We start from the raw sequence: 18,389 nt of genomic DNA, 5'->3' as shown, positions 1-18,389 counted from the left end.
TAAATGGTTATCAGGACCAGAAATTGCAGTAGAAGCAGATCTTGAGCTGATCAGAAAGAATCTGCATGTGATACATCCGTCTGTCCTGGGGAAAACAAGACCCATTCTAGAGCTTGTCTTCTAGGCATACAGAGGGGCAGTAGTCCTCCTTATATGAATCAGCCGGTCCTTGGAAGCTTAGAACCTGGCAAACAGAAGGTGCTAACTTAATGCTTATTCTGCGAAGTGCCATGCTGAGCCCAGGGTTGTCTTCTTCATGTCTGGAAAACTACAGAGAATCTGGTATGAAGAGACGATTGTGAGGAGCTACGGAGGCTCCAAGCTGTAGTTCAAGCTCCCCACTTAATCTCTTGGGGACCATCAAACCAGCATGCCTCAGTTTCCTTCATTTATCAACATACTGATTCCTCTCTGCTTGGGCCTTTAAATAATTTGATGTTGTAAACATTTGCTAAGCCTTAAGGAGACCTAGGATCAAAACCAATCAACCAACCAATCAACCAACCAAACAAAAAACCTTGGTATGGTGGTGCTCACCTTTAATCCTAGCACTGGGGGGGGGGGGGGCAGAATCAGATGGATCTCTGAGCTCGAGACCAGCCTGGTCTACAGTGATTTCCAGGACAGCCAGGGCTACGCAGAGAAACCTTGGCTTGGAAAAGAAAAAAGTCCTCCTTCACTGCCATGATTCCTACTCTGTCTCCTGTTCACCGTCCATAAACTCTGGACGCTCTAAGGTCTCCATGTCTGTATTCCCAGCCAGCCCTCGGGTCATTGCAGCTCACACTATTCCACCTGAATGATCTCAGCTCAAGCCTTCTAAATGGAATCCAGTTAGCTGCCAATCAAATCTTTCTGAAAGACCTCACATCATTGCTCACATCCTCCTTGCACACTCATGTCCTTGCACACTCCTCCTCGATCCTGCCCACCCTTGCCATCCTGCCCCTTCATCTGCACCATCTGAGTTGCTTCTGCAGGCTCAGCTTCTGTTCTGAGCTCTAACCTCCTATTGACTTCTCATCTCAGACAGTAAGTTCAGCATGCTGGAATGGAGCCCACTCCCTTCTTTCTCCTCCTAACCCTGCCTGCTCCTGAGAAAAATCTGCAGAGATCTCTGACACCTCTTCCCATCACACTGCCTTAGGCCGTTTTTTGTTGCTTTAACAAAATACTTGATACTGGATAATTTATTTACTGAAATAGGGTGTCATGTAGTCTAGGCTGGCAGCAAACTTCTGATCCTCCTGTGTCTCAAGGGATGGCATTGCAGGCAAGTGTTCACCATGCCTAGTGAGACCAGATAATATAGAAAGAAAAGAACTTGTGTTTGGCTCAAAGTTCTAGAGGTTGGGAAGCCCAAGGGCACAGCTCCTGTATCTGATGTCTTCCGACTTCATCTCGGCATGACAGAGCATCACGTGAAGAAGGAGCAAGCATGTCATCTGGTCTCTACTAATTTCATCACAGGGCCCTGACTTCATTTAATCCTAATGCAGCCATCTCCCAAAGACCCTACCTCAATTACAATGACCAGCTACTATTTGAGTTTTAGGTTTACATTTCCAAGAGCTGAACTTTTAGAGGATGCAATTCAGACTACCTGAAACCAATACTCAAGCCCCAGTGATTTTATACCTTAAATAAAATCCACCCTCTACCACTAGCCAAGTCGATCACTATTGTTGCTCGCCTACAATAGCCCTTTTTACTTCACCTTTCTATCCATTCAATTTCTGTAAAACTTTATTTTGTTCTCCGTAGTCAGAGAATCAATGAATCAATGGGCCTGTGTTAAGAGCTTGCTTAGCAACCAATGATTTTCTCCTCCTCCTCCTCCTCCTTTTTCTTCTTCTCCTTTTTTTTCTTTTTTCTTTTTCTTTTCTTTTTCTTTTTTTTTTTTTTTTTTGAGACAGAGCCTCTCTACACAGCTCTGACTGTCCTGGAACTCACTATGTAGATCAGGCTAGTTTTAAACTCACAGAGTTACCTGCCTTTGCCTCCCATGGCCTGGGATTAATGGCATGTGCCACCGTACCCTGCACAGCTCAGTAACTTTCCATTCGACCTCCAAGTGAACGTCCAAACTCCAGCCTGAAGCCACATTCTCTTCATTCCTTCTCCATCTCTGTTTCAGCCTTTGGGCTGTCTGTGACCTGGCATGCTTATGTTGTAAGTGTTTTTCAGATAGGATCTTGTTATGTAATTGTTACAGGGAGGTCCCCAGTTCCCTTTGTTGTCTGATACCCCAGCTGCAGTCTTGGTTCTCCTGCTCTTGGGGAAGATGAATTCAGGCAGGACATAGTAAGCAAGTTTAATTAGAGCAAGCAAGGGCGCATACAAGAGAAAGAGCAAGTGAACCCAAGCACCAACTACCCCATCTTAGTGGACAAGATGCTTATATACTTCTTTTCCTTATTCTCTACCCTAGGGTGGGCATTTCCAAGAGAGGAGCCCATTTTCTCCAGAATTCACCCTGGCTGAATTCTGAGTATGAGATGCAGGAATACGTATGAGGCTCAAAGTACCATTAAAATGGAAAAGTTCACTAGAAAAGAGGGTAGCAGACTTCTGCCCTCCTGGAGAGGACGGTCTCTAAGGTTGCTTTGGTCTGACCTGATTAAGGTCCACCGCTGTGACTCATTCTTGACTTCCTGTTGTTGACTTCCTGGAGTGGCCCATCTGGATTCGATCATTGTCACTATCTTTATGTCTTGAGTGTCAGCCCACCGTTATCTTTACATCCTGTTTCGGGGCCCTGAGCTGCCACAGCTGAGGGACCTAATTCTTCAGATCTTATTTTTGGGAGCCTATTTGTCAGTTTCCTCCAAAACAGACCTGAACCTGTATAACATAGCTCCAAACTTGTTATCCTTCTGCCTCAGGTCCCTAAACTCTGAGATTACAGGTGTGGACTGGACACTCTCCACGCCCAGCTTCTGCACTGCTCTTGAACAAACATAGTCCTGCGTTGGGCACCAATAGTTCCTGTCAGGTGCCAGTTGACGCAACATTGCCTTGCTACTGCTCATAAACTTCACTTCGGAGCATTTACAACTACCCGGAATTGCAGACTTCCCCAATTCGAAGGTCAGCTAGTTTGGCTTCCTTTGGCCTCCACCATAAGGTCAAGAGGTCACCCAATGCTCCTGTAAACCTAATCATTCGCTCTTCCCTCCCCCATAAAGCGCCTTAAATGGGATCTCAGGATCCTCATCTCAAAGAAACCTGGAGAAAGCGTGCAGAGAGATCCCAAGGATTAAGAAAGTGGACTGCGAAGGTGCTTCGCATACTTTCCACTGGGGGCAGAGGGTGAAAAACGCGCCCGCGCAACGCTCCTCTGCTTCACCTCCTCCGCTCCGCAGGGGGCGCTGTGGATAAGGGGTGTGGGTGGGAAACACAGTCGGGACCGCTCTAGCAACCCATTTCGCTACTCAGAGAGACTGGCGCACCGCGGGGTCCTCCAAGATGGCGGCGCAGAGGAGGAGCCTGCTTCAGAGTGTGAGGAAACCGACCCGCTCTCCGGGCTGGGAGGGTTGGGAGCTCTCGGGTGTATCCTCGGCGCAGGAGCGGTTATCTTTAGATGGCAGAGTGTGGACCCCCCGCCCCAGAGATCAGTGGGTGCTTGCAGCGCCCCCGCGACCTGTGCGAGGCTGGCGACTCGCCCGCTCTGCGCGTGCGCACCGCAGGCCGAGCCTTTGGGGGTCAAGGGCGCCGGGGTCCTGCGGAGTAGGATAGTCCTAGAGCCGGAAGGGGACGTGGCTCCGCGGAGCAGGCCATCCGGGGCGCGGATACGGCTAATAATAAATAGCCCTGGCTGTGTAAGGCGCGTTGTATCTCTGGCATTGTGTGGACCTCCTCACGATCGTGAGCTTCGCAGCAGCATCCGCAGATAGCGAGATACAAAAGTTATTTCTGTTTTCCAGATGAGGAAACCGAGGTCACACAGCTGGTGAGCGGCAGGAGCAGAACTAAAATCAGTCTGCCTCTACAAATAATCCCCAAGCTTTAGGTTGCTCAAAGAAGTGATGTCTTAGGGTTTTGGTTCTGCCTCCCAGTTCACCAGATCCCCTTACCCGGGGTCTTTTCTCCAAGGTGAGAATAGGTAGGATGTCGGACTCGGTAGTCTGGACCTCCACGGGTCTGACGCAGTCTTCCTGCCCCTGCATCGTTCTCACACGTGCGCACAGTTACACATACATGGTAGCCGCACAGAACTTTTGACTATGACGGAACTGACAGGACGCTGGTCCCCTGGTCGTGGTACTCTGTAGGAGTTGCCTGTGAATGATGGGCTAGGTTGTGGATTCCTTGAAGACAGGGACTTGTCACCTTTTGCTTAGTGTGTTGACTCCACCGTTGACTGCCCTTGCATGATAGGCACTTGGTCGGTGTTTGGTCTAGAGCTAGGCTTTGGCTTTTCAAGGATGAGGGGAAATAGCGTTCCTGCCTTTGAGGGTCCGAAGCGTGAGAAGTGGAGGGAGAGTGATGGCCTTTACTATTGCGTGTCTGTGCAGGCTTTTGTACAACTCTGGGAGCTGGGAGGCCTGGCTTTCTGCTTTGTTAGGTCCCGGAGGGGCAAGGCCCTTGTATAAATGTCTCCATTGTAGAAAGCATCCAGGGAACACTGATATATTGTGGTCCTGAGAGAAAGAGGGACTGGAAAAAAAAATAGTAAATGATGCTTGCTAAGGAGAGAGTAGTCACCCAGAGAACGCCAGTTTGGTAGAAGGTAGACTTTTCCCAGCACTAGAACGGCTTCTCTGCTGGTGGACTGAAAAAAGGGGGTGGGGACGGAATAGCTTTTAACACATAGTATCTCTTTTGTTTGTTTATTTTTTGAGACAAGGTTTCTCTGTGTAACAGCCCTGGCTGTCCTGGAACTCGCTCTGTAGACCAGGCTGACCTTGAACTCAGAGTTCTGTCGTCTCTGCTCCCCACTTCCCCCAGTACTAGGATTAAAGGTGTGCACCACCACTGTCCATCTAATTTAATTTTTTAAAAATTCTACATGTATGAGTATTTTGCTTACATGTAAATGTTGTAGGTGCATGCTTGGTGCCTATGGAAGCCAGAAGAAGGCACCAGTTTCTCTGGCGATGAATTCAGACAGTTGTAAGCTGCCTTGTAGGTGCTGTGAACTAAACATGGGTCCTCTGGAAGAGAAGCAAGTGCTTTTACCTGTTAAACCATCTCTCTAGTACGGGATTTGGTTGATTGGTTGTTCTGAGACTCAAACAGTGATAAAGCATTGACTTGCCCCCAGTTCACTACTTAGATCAAGTTGGCCTTGAACTCAGAGATCTGCTTGCTTCTGTTTCTGGAGAGCTGGGATTAAACACTACATCACCACACCCAGCAAAGAAAAGTGGTTTTAAAGAAAACTTTAGATCAGTGGATTTCAATCTTCCTAATGCCATGGCCCTTTAATACAGTTCCTCATGTTGTGGGGTGCCCCCCAACCATGAAATTATTTTTTTGCTATTTTGTAACTAATTTTGCTACTGTTATGAATTGTAATGGAAGTATCTGATATGCAGGATATCTGATATGCTACTTCTGTGAAAGGGTCATTCAACCCACAGTGGGGCGAGACCCACAGGTTGAGAAAAAGCTGCTTTAGTAGAACCCAGCATGTGGAAGGCAGAAGCAGGCAAATCTCTGAGTTCAAGGCTAGCCTGGTATATAAAGTGAGTTCCGGGATAGTCAGGACTGTTATACAGAGAAACCCTGTCTCAACAACAACAAAAAACCCCAACCCAGTCCTTGTGGCCTGGAGAAACCAAGTCCCTGATGGCTCAGTTCCCCCAATCCAGAATGACTCCCTGAAGAATTGATGCTATTAAATAAACTGTCAAAATACTCTCCAAGTTTGGTAACACTCAGCTGGGGGTGGGGGGGTGGCTCTGCAAACACAGGGCCTGCAGAGTGTCTGAGTAAAGCAAGAAGGAAATCCACCTCAACACGGCTTAGCTGGTGTTGGTTCAAACTTCTAGAGTGTAACTCTGGGCAGTTAGTTTATTTTAGATATATGTAAGTACAGTACAACTTTGGAAAAAAGTTTCCTGGTGACAGTTATCACAATCATGCTCAAGGCGTGACTACTCTTTTACAGAGCCCATAAGAACAAGTTCTGCTGACTGAGAAGCAATGCTCAGGACAAAGGTCTAGGGAGGAAGACAGACTCTTCTCCAACAATAGTCTGGAGAGTCAGCTGTGGCCTGGCCCTGCAGATAGCACGGGTCACCAGTATGTTATGTACATCCACTCTCAGCTTTCCAGGCAGAAACCGATATACAGCCTTTTCATTGAAGAGACAACCCCGCGTGTTTAACATTCCTGGTCCCTAGTGCTCACCTGTGAATACAAGGATCTTGTGCCCTCTACACTCAACCACAAACTTCTGCCTTCAGTGCTGCTGAGAGTGATCCCCGGAAGTGTCTGTGAGTGTTCCTGCTCTGCCAAGCATTGTGCAGGTGCTGGGGATACTGCCCTCCTGCAGCTTCTGTTGTCGTGACGGAGTACAGATTGTGTATGATTTAATAATAGCTAGTGCACCCTAAGGTCCAGAAACAGCAGGGCAGAGGCTGTTTCTAACAGGGTGGTAGGGATAGTATCTCGACATTTGTTGAGATAGGGGTGGGAATGTGGGAGAAGAAGAAGTATTTGAGAGCCTGCCCTTTTCAGGAGTCGCCAAGGAGGCTGGTGTGGCGACTTCACCATTTGGGGAAATGATAGCTGTGGTCTGAGGTACTATTGGCTTAGTGATTGCTGCTGTAACCTTCAGATTCTGAGTAGTTTTCAGCAGGGGCCTGAGGACATCTGACTTTTGGTTAGAGAAAAATTACTCTTGGGTTATGAGTGGAAGCCTGGGGCCCACTGAACCTCTGGCTGGTGTGAGAAGACATTGGTTTGGCCAGGATGATGGAGTCAGTGGGAAATAGCAGTATGGCTGCCCTTTGGAGACAGCCGTTGCGATTACTGGTGAATGGAGTTGCCTGCGAGGTGTGTGACCGATGGAGAAGGGCTAAGGACTCCAAGGGTCTGTTTGAGCATCACCTGTGCTGTGGGTAAAGTAAGGAGTACCTTTGGAGCAGGGAGAACTGAGAGTTTGGTTTGTGACTGTGGTACATGACTGTAATACCGGTTGCTCAGGAGGCTGAGTTGGAAGGGCTACTCGAGACCAGGAGTCTGAGGCCAACCTCAGTAACATAGTAAGATGATGTCTCAAAAAAAAAAAAATATATATATATATATATAATGAGTTCGAAAAAAGAATGTCAATCTGAAATCGTTTTTAGACTTAGATTTGTCCTGAGAAATTATATTTACTAAATCACAGGTGCTACCTAAGATGTTTTTTCTTTTGGTGTACCTTAAATAAGTACTGGGCTGGCGGGTTTACTCCATTGGTAGAGTGTTTGCCTAGTATGTGTGAAGTCCTGGGCTTGATTCCCAGCACCTCATAAAACTGAGCGTGATGGTACAGGCCTATAATCCTAGCACTTGGGAGGCAGAAGCAAGAAGGTCAGGCTATGTGAAGACCTTGTCTCTAAACAAATTTGTTCACTGAAATGAAAACATTTATTTTGGAAGAAGAAGAAAAAAGAAGAAGAGTGTTTGCCTAGCGTGCACAAGGCCTCGGGTTCCATCCCAACACTGCTGTGCTGGTCCGCAGAGACCATACCACAGTTATTAGTAGACCTTTGAGCATATATCATGGAGTCTAGCAGCAGCATAGAGAGTATTTGATGGAGGCTCTGGAGGGCAGTGGGAGCCTGCAGTGACTTGGCCTCAGAGAAGTGGGTCACATGGGAGGTTTTTGTGAAGGAAAGAAACTGCTGTCCCTTATCCTAAGCCATCTTCCCCAGGGCATTGTTCTCCCTTCCAAGCTTCCTTTTGGTCTCTTTAGCAATGGCTGCTTTCACCACGGAACACTCAGCCTTTCATACCATAATTTGATATTCATGCTGTGGCCTGAACTGGGAACGGGGCTTTGTCCACTTGTCTGCCTGGGTTTTGAGAAGAGCCCGGGTGGGGACAATTATGTACTCCTTGATTTCGATAAGAGTGCATAAGAATTTGAGGAACTCATGCTTAAATAAACAGCACGTGTGTGTGAAGCCTCTGAGGCTACACACAAAGGGGTCACTTTTCAAACCACAGCAGACTGTAGGAGACTCCTCAAAATCAGGCTGGAGTTAGGTCCTTTGAAGTGGCCTACTCTCTTAGCATGTTTTCTGTTGAATTTTATAAATAGTTCTTTTAAATGATGGAGGAGTCGTGTGTGTGTGTGTGTGTGTGTGTGTGTGTGTACACACGGCTCTGTACTGAGGACTTAGAGTGTGAAACACCCCCTTCTCAGCTTCCCCAAGGCTAGCGCCCCCTGAGCTCACCGGCCTGGCATTTGGGGACGTGGGAGAGAGTATGCATCAGTCAGTGCAGGGGCGGAGGAGTGGGTGGTTTGTGTGAGTAGCAAATATGTGACCTTTCCAAAAATTGTTGAGTAGTGTGGAGGAAGGATGAGACTTGGCAGACGTGCTAATAGAGTCGCTGGGGAGGCTGCTCATGGATAGTCCTGCAGAGCAGGAGAGGAGTAGGAGAACACGCTCTTAGCTCGCTCAGCCATAGCACAACAAGAGCGCTTCTGAGTGGGTCAGTAAAGTCAGGAGGACCAGATATTCCCTGGCTCACACTGGCTCAACCTTCTGGCATTCTCTGGCTACTTGCTACTAAATCAGTGTCTGAGACCCAAGGCCACTGGGCCTCCCATTGAAGGAGCACCCTTCAGGAGAAACTGCCCATGTGTCACAGGGCCTGAGACCCACTGTATTAAGGTTGAAACTATCCTGTACTACTAAGAAAGAGCACATTAATTACCTTATAACACTGTATCTAGGAATTATCACACTTGAGTAATACAGGCCTTCAGTTGGTCAACCGTGTAACAGTGCAGGCTGTAGCATGACAGTGGCCAGAGGCCCCATGTTTAGTGTCCTGAGAGTGGAATGCCCGGTACTCATGCTGAAGCCACTGAAAGCAGGCTCTGGGACCTTATGCAGTGTTCTCCTGGCGCCTGTGTCTCCATTATGAGGTTTAGTATGTGTTGGAGAAGCAATAAAGAAATGATGATTGGGAAGGCATTTGATTTTTCAATTCCCTTCAGATTTCAGATGTTGGCAAGAGAAGGGTTCAAATTTTTGTTTTGTTTTGTTTTGTTTTTCGAGACAGGGTTTCTGTTTTTGTTTTTTGAGACAGGGTTTCTCTGTAGCTTTGACGCCTATCCTGGAACTAGCTCTTGTAGACCAGGCTGGCCTCGAACTCACAGAGATCCACGTGCCTCTGCCTCCCGAGTGCTGGGATTAAAGACATTATCCACCATTGCCCGCCTCAATTTGATTTTTTTTTTATGCTCTCAATACTGTTATGACATTTGCTGTTCTCTCTCTCTCTAAAGACTTGCTGGGCAGTGGTGGTTTACACCTTTAATCCCAACGCTTGGGAGACAGAGGCAGGCAGATCTCTGTGAGTTCAAGACCAGTCTGGGGTCTAAATAGTGAGTTCCAGGACTGACTCCAAAGCTACATAGAGAAAGTCTGTCTCAAAAAACAAAACAAAATAAATTTTATTTGTGTGCGTGCATGCGTGTGTGTGCATGTGTGTGTGAATGCAGGTGTTAGTGGAGTCCAGAAGAGGGCATCTGATCATCTGGAGCTGGAGTTCAGGTGTGTGTGCGCATGTGTGCATGCGTGTGCGTGCAGGTGTTAGTGGAGTTCGGAAGAGGGCATCCGGTCATCTGGTGCTGGAGTTCAGGTGGTTTGAGCCATCCTGTGTTCTGGGAACTGAAATTTGGGTTCTCTGGAAGAGCACCACTGAGTGCTTTCCTCCCGCCTCCTGTCCTCCCACTTTGAGCACTTTGGCTAGCCTGTACCAGGTTAGCCTTGAACTTGTGGTGGTGATCTTTCTACTTTTTCCTCCTGAGTGCTAAATCTAGCTGCTAATCTCCTTTAAAACCTAGATGATGGGGCTGTAGAGGTGGCTCAGGAGTTAAGAGCCCTTGCTGCTCTCTCAGAGTCTACGACAAGCAATGGCTTGAGTAGATTCTCACTTTTGGTCTTCTAGATGCTACTGTAAGTCACACTGGCTTTCCACTTAGCGTAATACTGGGAAAGTTTGCATTCAAAACAACGTCATCTGAGAAAGAAACTGACAGTTTAAAGATTGGAAGTAACGTCGTGGCTTTTAGATTGATGTCAGCCTTTTGGCTAAGGTCAGATGTAAAATTGGAAGTGTATAATGTATTGAGGATGGCCTGTGCCTGACATGGCCGCTCTCCCCAGGTGGGTTGGAGCAGGGTCTTGGGGTAGGTGAGACTGAGAAATACAGACAGGTGAGTGTTGCCTCTCCGTGTTTGTTGTGTAAAATTTGTCGTTGTCTCACTAGAAAGCCAAGGCAAACTGGCCAGGAACTTACTGCCTAGCGGTGACCAGTGTAAAGTAAGTGGGACTTGGCTTAGCAAGGAGCTCTGGCATTAGTTGGCTTAAGGGTAATGCTTACCTGTGACCGAAGCACCGAGACCAGAAGCCTCTTCGTTTTAGGCCCCCAGTGTATCAGGCTTTGTGAGTGAGGGGTGGATGGGGTGCATGAATGTTCTGTAGAGGTTAGAGGACATCTTAGAGTCGTTTCTCTCCTTCTACCATGGGGGTGGATTCTGGGGTTCAAACTTGGGTCTTCAGGCTTGGAAGCGAGGGACTGAACCATTTTGCCCACCCTATATTGGGCTTTTTTTGTTGTTGTTGTTTCGATTTTTGTCTCTATGTAATCCTGGCTGTTCTCAAACTCACTCTCTAGACCAGGCTGGCCTCAGACTCAGATCCACCTGCCTCTGCCTCCCAGAGCACCGGGATTAAAGGCATGTGCCACCACACCTGGCTCTGTGTTGACCTTTTCAAGAAAAGTAAACCCTTGGTGTGGATCCCTTGTGCCAGAAGTGAGTTTGCTTCCCTTGCCTTTTGTCTGGGCAAGTTTTTAGAAGTCATTTGAAGTGCTATGTGGAAGGCTTTAACTGAACAAGCTTGACAGCTATGTGAGAAGTTGGCCTGTCAGAGGGTGAGATTCAAGCTTTGTCAACACTCTGGAAGACTGGAAGGAGTGCTAAGGCCTCATTTGACCTATGTGAATGTAGGTTGAAAGCCTTCTGCAGGAGTGTGGTTGGGGGACACCAACCTGCCAGACTTCTCAGGAAGAAGGACTTACTTTATCTGACAGCAGGTGTGCGCTGCCCCTGAGAAACCAGCTGCCTCTCCTCTGACTCAGAGCTCTCGTCTCTCACGTGTTACCTTTGTTTGTTTGTTTGTTATTAAGACAAGTTCTGTCTTTGTAGCCCTGGCTGTCCTGGAGTTCACTATGTGGACCAGGCTCAACTGTCTATGCCTCCCAAGTGTCAGGGTTAAAGGTGTGTGCCCCTGCATCCTGCATGTCTTGTTTTCTATCTTGCCTCTTGATTTCTCCCCATTGTTTTATTTTTATCATTAACTTTTGAGGGCTTTCAGTAGCACTACCGTGTTACCTGCAAGGAGAAAGGCTTCTATTTCTTTTTCAAATGCATGCTTACTTGGCAACTTCTTGCCAAATTGTCTGGGCTTACACATCCACTTGAATGTTAGGTTGATGCTGAAAGTAGGCAGCCTTGTTGTGTTCTTATGAAAATGGAAGTCTTTCCTCTCTGAGTTACCACTAAATGAGATGCCGGCATCAGCATTATGACAGACAGCACTCGGGAGGCAGAGGCAGGTGGATCTCTGTGAGTTTGAGGCCAGCCGGGTCTACAGAGTGAGTTCCAGGACAGCCAAGGCTACACATAGAACCTTGTCTTGAAAAACCAAAAACAACAACAAAAAGGAAAATATCAGCTAGGGTGGGGCAGGTGGCTCGGTTGATTAAAACACTTGCTGCCTAAGTGTAAGAACCAGAGTTTGAATACCCAGCACCCATGTCAAAGCCAGATAGCTGTGCTGGCCAACCTGCAATCCCAACACTCAGCAGAACTGGCTGGAATTGTCCATTTCCAGGCTTAGTGAGAGACTCTGCTTCAATGAATAGAGTGGAGAGCAATCATGGAGACTCAGTGTCACTTTTAGCCCTTTGCCACATACCCAGAACACACACACATTCACCCTATGTACAAACAAAAAGAAAAAAGTATCAGTAAACATGCTTTTGGGGTGCTTTTTTCAAGATGAACAAAGACTCTGCCTAAGTGCACAGAGGTGCTGGGGTCTTGACAGAAATACTGTTTGCCAGCTAGTGAAAGGATGACTCTCCAGAATTTACTGACTCAACATTGTAAAAATCAAATATAAAAAACAAACAAAAAAATGATTTAGAGTTGGGCATGGTGGCGCACACTTTTAATCCCAGCACTTGGGAGGCAGAGACAGTAGTTCTCTTTGAGTTCAAGGCCAGCTTGATCTACAGAGCAAGGCCTTCCAGGCCTACACAGTGAGGCCCAGTTCCAAACCTCCCCCTGCAAAGAAAGTTTATTTTTATTTTATGTGACTGGGTGCTTTGCTTGGATGTCTGTGTGCTGTGTGTGCTGTACCTATGGGTGCCAGCAGAGAGCATCAATTGGAGCCTCTGGAGCTGGACTTACACAGGCTGTAAACCACAATGTAAGTGCTGGGAATTGGACCCTGGCCCTCTGGAAGGGCAGCCAGTGCTCTCATCTACTGATTCATCTCTCCAGCCCCTGAAAAAGAGATTTTTAAAAACATAGTGTAGGAGTCTCCAGACAATAGTTGTAATTACTGAAGGCCAAGGTACCAACTAAGTTTGGTATTGTTATGCTTATGGGTTTCTGATTTGGGAGAGTTTGTTATTCCCACATCAGCTAAATATGGCCTTGGTGGTTGGTACAGCCTTGGCCCACCCCATAGCATCTTTCTGGGTTCCCACAATACTTCCTGAGTAACATCAAGACAGGTCCTTCCATAGGGTGTGTGTCCTTTACTTGCACATGGTAGCAACTAGCTTTTTCCTTTATAATTTGCAGTCCTGTGTGTGTGTGTGTGTGTGTGTGTGTGTGTGTGTGTGTGTGTGTGTTTGCAGACATGCATATAAAGGTTGGAGGACAGCTTGTAGAAACTGGTTCTCTCCTTCCTTCATGTGAATTCTGGAATCACATTCAGAAAATTAGACTTGATGGTAGGTGCCTTTACCTGCTAAGCCATCTCACTGACCCACTGTGTATCCCAGACTGGCCTTGAACTCCAGGCTTCTTGCCTCAGACTCCCCGGGGCTGGGATTACAGGTGTATGCCATTAGGCCCAACCACTAGCCTTCTTACTACTGTATCTCTAACACTGAATTAGTTGCTGAGGCAATACTTGCTTGTTGCTGGTAAGTATGGATGTTAGAAGGCTTCTAGTCCCGGAAGCCTGTATGAGTCCTTTTGTGAGTTAGGTGCTGGCCAGGGAAGCACATTGTTTGGAACGGTAGTCTGCGTCACAGATAACACTTGGTATTGCCTGTCTCATATTAGAGGGGTTCAGCCCATCTTAATCTCATCTTTAATGCAGACAGCACTCCCAAACCATTGTCCACACTTTAAACCGTCTGCAGCTTGTAGGGTGCTGAGTAGTACCTCCTTGCCCATCTTTTCTCAAGGACACAGGATAATCCTGGCTGAAAAGGTGCCCTGTGCTTATGTGTGTCTTAGGTTTAATTTTTTTCTCACCACAGACTTTAGGCAGAGCCTAGAGAAGGAACTTCCTATGTCAGGTCCAGTGAGCCCTGAGTGAAGGTCCTGGCAGTAGAGATGTAGTCACCAGATCTAAAGGGATGATTGGTAACACATGAGTTCAGAGAAATAATTAATTCTCTGGCCTTTACCTCCTAATCATGCCCACAAAGTCTGACACTGTCCGCAGGGCCATGTGCGCATCTGTGCAGACCCTCAGGTCTCCAGCTGCTTTCCTCATCTCACTGTGGACGCCATACCAGCCTCTCTTGTTTCTTTTAGTCAGGCGCTTCCTCTTTCCGCCTCAAGGTCTCCGCACATGCTGTTCCCTCGGCTTGGAAAGCTCATTCCCACTCAGGTCTGGCTTACAGGTCACCTGCTCTTCTTACCGCCTCATCTGACAGTGCACCTCATCACTTTCTATCCTGTTTTTGCCACAGCCCATATTCCTAGCCAAAATTGTCATGCAAATTTATTGTATTATGTGGTTAGTGTCTCTCTTCCCCTAGAAGGGAAGCTTCAAACAATGAATTTCCTTGTTTTACTTTGTTGTACTGTTCCTGGGACTTAGAGTAACGCCTGCCTGTTTTAAGCAGTCAGCAGGGAGGTTTGTTGAATGAGTGTGTATGTAAACTAAGTATACCCCAATCGCATAATTCATGTGGCTACAGTGATGTGAGTTCCCACTTAAGTTAGAAGTCAGGAACAGAGCTAGACAGTGTTTTGTGGCCAGGAAGCAGTTTTCCTTTTGCTCTCACTTGACCTAATCAAATCCTGTGGTGAGATTGTGAGTAAAGCAAACATCCCGTGAAGAAAGCATGAATGAGTGTGGAGACATACCATATTCATGGATCAGAAGGTTGGTACAGTGGAGATGCCAGTTCTCCCCAGGCTGGCCTGTAGATTTAAGTAGTTGTGATCGTTTATTCATTTATTTCTGAGACAAGGTCTCACTGTATAGTTCAGCATGGCATCAAACTTGTGATCCTACTGCCTCAGCTTCCCAAATGCTGGATTTACAGGCGTATACTCTATGCCTGGATTCCCAGCAAGGCTGTGTGTATGTGTGTGTTGTGTATGTGTTCAAAGTCATCGTAAAATTTATATGGAAAAGCAGGAAAACTAGACTAGCCAAAACAGTCTTGGGAAAAAAATACAGTAAGAGAAATCCCCGTGGGTCAGTGGTTCTCAACCTGTGGGTTCTGCACCTCAGCTATTACATTACAATTCATAACGGTTGTAACTTTATGGTTGGAGATACCACAACATGAGGAACTGTATTAAAGGGTCACTGTATTAGGAAGGTTGAGAACCATTGCTGTAGGTGAATTTAAGACTCTATATCAAAGCTGGAGAGATAAAATGTTCATCATAGAGATGAACGGAACAGAGTTCAGAAACACAGCAGGATGAGGTGTGATGGGAACTCAGTGGAGGAAGCTGATCTTCAAAAGTGATGTTAGAACCATTGGCCACCCTAATGCAGAGGGACATTGACCTAAGGCTGCCTGCTACAGAAATGAATTCAAAAGAGGTCTTGGGTGTAGGCGTAGAACTGTGAAATTTCTAGTGACTGTGAGGCTCTCGTGGCCTGGGCTGCTCAAGGAGCCTTTGGATATGACTCTAAAAGCACAACCATAAAAGGAAGAAATCAATAAAATGGAAATCATCAAAAATAAAGTTTATTCTACCAGAATCAATATGGGGTAAATGGAATGGCAAGCTACCGACTTGGGAAAATATTTACAAGTCATATAGTCAACAAAGCCGTGTGCTGCAAAATATGTAAAGAACTCTCAGAGCTGTGTTGTTAACCCAGTTTAAAAGGAGGCATAAAATAAAAAGTTACCACAGGGGACCTGTGGGTAGCAACTGAGCACTTGAAAAGATGTCAGTGTCATTAACTGTTAGGGAAATGCAAATCACACCATACAATCAGGCATGTGTTAGAGTGCCCGATAGAGAGCACACAAGTGACACCTAGTGATGATCATGGTGCCGTCCACTGGGAGTGCTGGCTGCTGACGGGAGGACACATGGCACAGCTGCCCTGGAAAATGGTATGACAGTTTCTTCTAACGCTAAACACTCAGGAGCTGGAGAATGGCTCAGTGGTTAAGAACCCTTGTTGCTCCTCTAGAAGACTTAAGTTTTGTTCCTGGAACCCATGTCCAGTGACTCACCACGCCTCAGGTTCTAGCTCCCTCTTCAGGCATTCAGGAGTATCCACACATGTGGGGCATTTAAAGTAATAAATACCAACCTATCTTTGTCCTATTTGAGACAGGGTCACTGTATAGTTCTGGCTGGCCTACTGCCCAACTACTGGGACTAAAGGTGTGTACTATCATTCTTGGTCCAATAAAGAAATTTACAAGAAAAAGCTAAACATTCATTTACTTAGACCTAGTACTTTATATTTTTGTATGTATGTGTGTGTACCACATCCATGTCAGCCTTTCAGTAGATGTTTGTGACCCAAGCAGCCTGAACCCTAGGTAGTTACCAGAAGAAATGAAAAGTTACACTCAGATAAAAGCTTGCACAGGAGTGTTGCCCGAATGTAGGGATAAACAGACTTCTCTGTGGTCCAACAATGAGAAAGGAGAACTACACAGTGCTGCGGTAAAGATGAGCAAGCTATTAATGCGCCCAGGCACCGGTGTGGCTGAATCTCAGGAGCAGCACGCACTAAAGAAGCCAGCCTTACAGGGTTATACGCCACATGCTTTGGCAGATGCCATTCTTGATTTTTTTTTTTTTTTTTTTTTTGAGACAGGGTTTCTCTGTAGTTTTTGGTGCCTGTCCTGGAACTAGCTCTTGTAGACCAACCAGGCTGGCCTTGAACTCACAGAGATCCGCCTGTCTCTGCCTCCCGAGTGCTGGGATTAAAGGCGTGCGCCACCACCGCCCGGCTTCAGATGCCATTCTTAAAAAGGCAAAACCACAGGATGGCGAACAGGCCAGTGTGCCAGCCTAGGGTGGGTGGAGCATTTGAAGTGTCAGGCATTCTGTGTCCTGACTGAAGGTAGCAATACAGATGTGTAGTGTATCAGCATGACTGCGTACCCAAAGACATCATTTTACTCCCTGATCATTTAAAACAAAATAGACCCCTACACCTAGTAACAGTTGCTCCAGGGCACTAAGTACTGAACAAAAGCTTTGAACTAGATGAATGTGGCATAAAAGCAATTAATTGGAGGATGTGTATGTCTATAAACTGAGTTCTCACTATGTAGATAAGCAGAAGGTGGACTTTGTTATAGAAGCTGGCCCCATATCTGTTTGGACCAGCCGGCTGAAGTGGTTTTACATTTTTTTTTTAAAAGACAGGGTTTTTCTGTGTAACCTTGACTGCCCTGGAACTTGCTCTGTAGACCAGATTGGCCTTGAACTCAGAACACCTGCCTCTGCTCCCAAATGCTAGGATTAAAGGCATGTGCCACCACCACCCACCTGTTTTTACACCTTTTTTGAAGATCATTACTAGTAGAATGTAAGAAGTTGCATTTGGTGGTCATAATTGTTTAATATTTCAATAAAACTTTACAACTTTTTCAGGGTATTTTATGTGTGTGAGTGTTTTGCTGCGTGTGTGTATGTGTGTGTATGTACCTGGCATGTGTGCTTGCTTTCTGGACCTTGAGATAGCCTTTCAGTGTGTCTTTATGCTGTCTCAGTCTAGGCTTCAGATGCACATGGAAGGTGCTTTTGGGAACCTCAGGGCACACTGGCCACTGCTTGTTTACCTGAGCCAGGTCCTTCTGTCCATCCTCCCTAACTTCAGAGTGTAGAATGTAGAATTGAGGCCTTGAGCAAGACCAAATTCCCTGGCTGCCAGAGGGGCTTTTCCTAGTTTCATGCATATGAGCCTGAGACACGGCTGATCCCATCCTCAGATAGTCCTGAGTTCCGCACTCATTAGGACTTGCATTGTGTTGTTTCCTACTGCTGTGTCTTGCTTACTAATAAGTCCTCCATCCAGAAAGAAAGGGGAAGAGAAGGGAAGAAAAAGGAAATACACATGCTTAGGGGCCACCTCTAGGAACTTTACAAAATTAAAAATTGCCAGGCAGTAGTGGCACACACCTTTAATCCCAGCACTCTGGAGACAGAGACAGGCCTGGTCTTCAGGACAAGTTCCAGAATGGTTAGGGCTATACAGAGAAACCCTGTATTTAAAAAAAAAAAAAAAGAGTTGGGATATTTAGGCTAAGATTTGGACTGTGTGTGTGTGTTATGTGTGTGTTTGTGTGGAAATGTCTGCAGTGATTGTGTAAAACATCCTGATTTGAGATCTCGTGGGATAGGATAAAAGTCAGGTATAGGCATGAGAGGTGGAACCAAGGTGCAGTATGAGTACACAAGGCCCTGAGTTCCAGCAGTCCTGCCTAACAAGAAAAAGGATGTGCACAGGCCTTCAAGCTATTAGAGGAGGAAATGGGAAGGGACACAGGTGGAGGCCTCCATACTAGGAAGAAGGTCAGACTGACTTGCAGGCTTGAGTTTCTGATGGCCAGGTCCTTACTACCTTCCTGAAAGCATGTGTGGGAAGCTGTTTATGACACAGACAACCTGGGCTGCACACAGGTCAGGCATTGTGCTGGCGGGGCATATGTTCTGCAGTTGGTTTCCTTTGTGCTGCCCA

General features: G+C 46.6%; 1 protein-coding gene across 1 annotated transcript in view; it reads left to right on the top strand.

The window, feature by feature from the left end:
* Positions 1-3,349: 3,349 nt before the first annotated feature.
* The window catches only part of Tab1 (TGF-beta activated kinase 1 (MAP3K7) binding protein 1), a 29,922-nt gene continuing 14,882 nt past the window's right edge, over positions 3,350-18,389 (top strand). The window contains exon 1 of the mRNA XM_048454750.3: positions 3,350-3,501. Coding sequence (XP_048310707.1) covers positions 3,469-3,501 — 33 coding nt within the window. The 5' untranslated portion in view covers positions 3,350-3,468. The remainder of the gene's footprint in view (positions 3,502-18,389) is intronic.

The sequence above is a fragment of the Myodes glareolus genome, chromosome 19, assembly GCF_982192425.1.
Source record: "Myodes glareolus chromosome 19, mMyoGla1.1, whole genome shotgun sequence".
NCBI lineage: Eukaryota > Metazoa > Chordata > Mammalia > Rodentia > Cricetidae > Myodes > Myodes glareolus.
This window is presented reverse-complemented; position numbering and strand designations above follow the sequence as displayed.